The 2,392-nt window shown below is 36.7% G+C and overlaps 1 protein-coding gene across 1 annotated transcript; it reads right to left on the reverse strand.

The window, feature by feature from the left end:
- Window positions 1-996: 996 nt before the first annotated feature.
- Window positions 997-1,923, reverse strand: LOC143400841 (olfactory receptor 12D1-like). The gene has a single exon (XM_076857823.1). The coding sequence runs from the start codon at window positions 1,921-1,923 to the stop codon at window positions 997-999; it is 927 nt and encodes a 308-aa protein (XP_076713938.1).
- Between the last annotated feature and the right edge of the window lie 469 nt (window positions 1,924-2,392).

Here is a 2,392-nt window from a genome sequence, read left to right on the forward strand (position 1 = left end):
CATACTGCTTCACATTAAAATTTGTCAAAATAGGGGCAGGGATATAGCTCTGTTGGAAGAGTGATTGCCTCACATGCACACTGCTCTGGGTTCAATCCCCAACACCCGCACCCCACCCCACCCCCAGAAATTTCGTCAAAATAAACATAAACATAGGAAAATAAAATTTAAAAAGGAAAAAATTTTGGAAGTCATAATCTTTCATCATCAAAGGCTGAGGGAAAATTGACATGTTAATGAGATGAAAAGACTTTTGAGAGTTTTTTTTTTCAATCTGGCTTCAATTTTAGTAACATTTTCTAATAATAATTATCAATTTTACCAGATGATTTCTAAAGCATCTGTGGGGAAAGAGACTCTAGAACTCTTCAGATTAACTCCCAGTTATTTTATTTTTGTTAATTAGTTGATTACAATGTCATTTATTTAATTGCTTATTTATCCTTTCTGTTTGAAGAAAAAGAAATTAGGGCATACTTCCTAAAAATTTTCCTAAAATCATATGTCTCTTATTGTTCACTTTTCCAATAATGGAAACCTGGTCTTATATTAAAATCTTTAATATATAAAAGTATTATAATTTTATTCATCACATTTTGATGTGTTAACCTGGAGGGACCCTACAACTAAACATACTGAAAAAACATACCCATCTACTCAGTGCATGGATAACATAGGCATATTTGTTTATTTGATTTCATACAAGACATATGTGAAAATGTACCAAATTAATTTTATCAACAGATATCCCATCAAATATTCAGCATTAAGATTATATGACTAATATCCTATTTGTTTAAATCTCCCCTATGCTAGCTGGAATGCATTTTAAAATACAATTAGACCATATTTTCTCTTATCCAGTTATACATATTTTAACATATCCGGTTATACATATTTTAAATAATTTGAGAAACAATATATTTTCACATTTCAACTTCCTTATTGCCTGGTTGGTTATGTATATTTCAGAAGAGGCCACTAGATTTCTTCAAGTCAGAACCTCCTTCTGATTGCCCTATTCAAGGCACCCTTCACTTCCTTGTTCCTCAAAGTACAGATCAATGGATTTAGTGCAGGAGTGACTACAGTGTACATGATGGCAATGAGCCAGTCCATGTCCATGGAGCTCCCTGAGGTAGGGCGAATGTAGGTAAAGATAACAGGAGCATAGAAAAGAATAAACACCGTGAAGTGAGAGGCACAGGTGGACAGTGCTCTATGAAGCATGCTGCAGGACTGGGTCTTGAGGAAGAGGTAGGTGATAATGTAGAAATAGGAGAGAAGGGTCAGAAAGAAGGGGCCTATGGCAAGGGTCTCCGTGACAGTGTTGAGCAGCCTCTGGTTGAGCTCAGTGTTCCCACAGTCCAACTCCAGCAATGGCTTAACATCACAGAAGAAGTGATGGATGTGGTTGGGACCACAGAAATTCAAGTGAGATGTCATTATGGAGTGCAGCAGGGCATGGAAAAATTTAATGGCCCAGATGGTGATGGCCATTTGGGTGCAGAGCTGGGGATTCATGATGACAGTGTAATGAAGTGGTTTGCAGATAGCCACAAAGCGGTCAAATGCCATCACTGCCAGCAACAGGGACTCTGTGCTACCCAGGAAGTGGAAGAAATTAAGTTGGCTTATGCATCCCATGAAAGATATTGCTTTGTGTGTAGAGAAGAAGTTCTCTAGCATCTTTGGCAGTGTTACGGTGGAGTAGCAGATATCTAGACATGACATGTTTTCCAGGAAGAAATACATAGGTGAGTGGAGTCTGGGATCAGAGATGACAATCATCAGGATGGCTCCATTCCCAGCCACATTCACAAGGTAGATGGTGAGGAGAACAACAAAAAGAAAAGGCTTCAATTCTTGAATGTCTGTCAATCCCAGAAGAAGAAATTCAGTGACTAAAGTTTGATTCAGCATCACTTAAAAGAAAAAGAAAAAACAGAGTAATTTATGGAAGTCTATCTCTAATGAGAATCAGTCTTTCTAGCCCAGGATTTTCTTGCCAAGACAAAAATTAGTTGTTTTACATAACAACTGCCTTAGATTGTGTAGTTTTTGGCCATCAGACTATCAAATATTAAAGGTGAATATTCATTTGAACTGTGGCACAACCAGTTTTTAAACTTATTACATTAGTCATTGATTTTGTTTTTTTCTTAGGGATTCAAGACAGGTTTTTAGTCTACCATCTTCTCTGGCTGTGAACATCTAATCTACATTCTGATTCAACTCTCCTTTCATCTTCTAAGTATCACTAACAAGGAGCAATTTTTAAAATATTTCACCAGGCTGATATCTCTGGAGTAGTCAGAATACACCTGGAGGATGTGAACTTGAGAAAAATAGATAAAGATTAACTCATTATAACCATAAAGACTTTAAAGAC

This window comes from Callospermophilus lateralis, chromosome 6 (genome assembly GCF_048772815.1).
Source record: "Callospermophilus lateralis isolate mCalLat2 chromosome 6, mCalLat2.hap1, whole genome shotgun sequence".
Lineage (NCBI taxonomy): Eukaryota > Metazoa > Chordata > Mammalia > Rodentia > Sciuridae > Callospermophilus > Callospermophilus lateralis.

Coding starts and splice junctions, on each gene's coding strand:
- LOC143400841 (XM_076857823.1), bottom strand. CDS start 1,923: ATGCTGAATCAAACTTTAGTCACTGAATTTCTTCTTCTGGGATTGACA.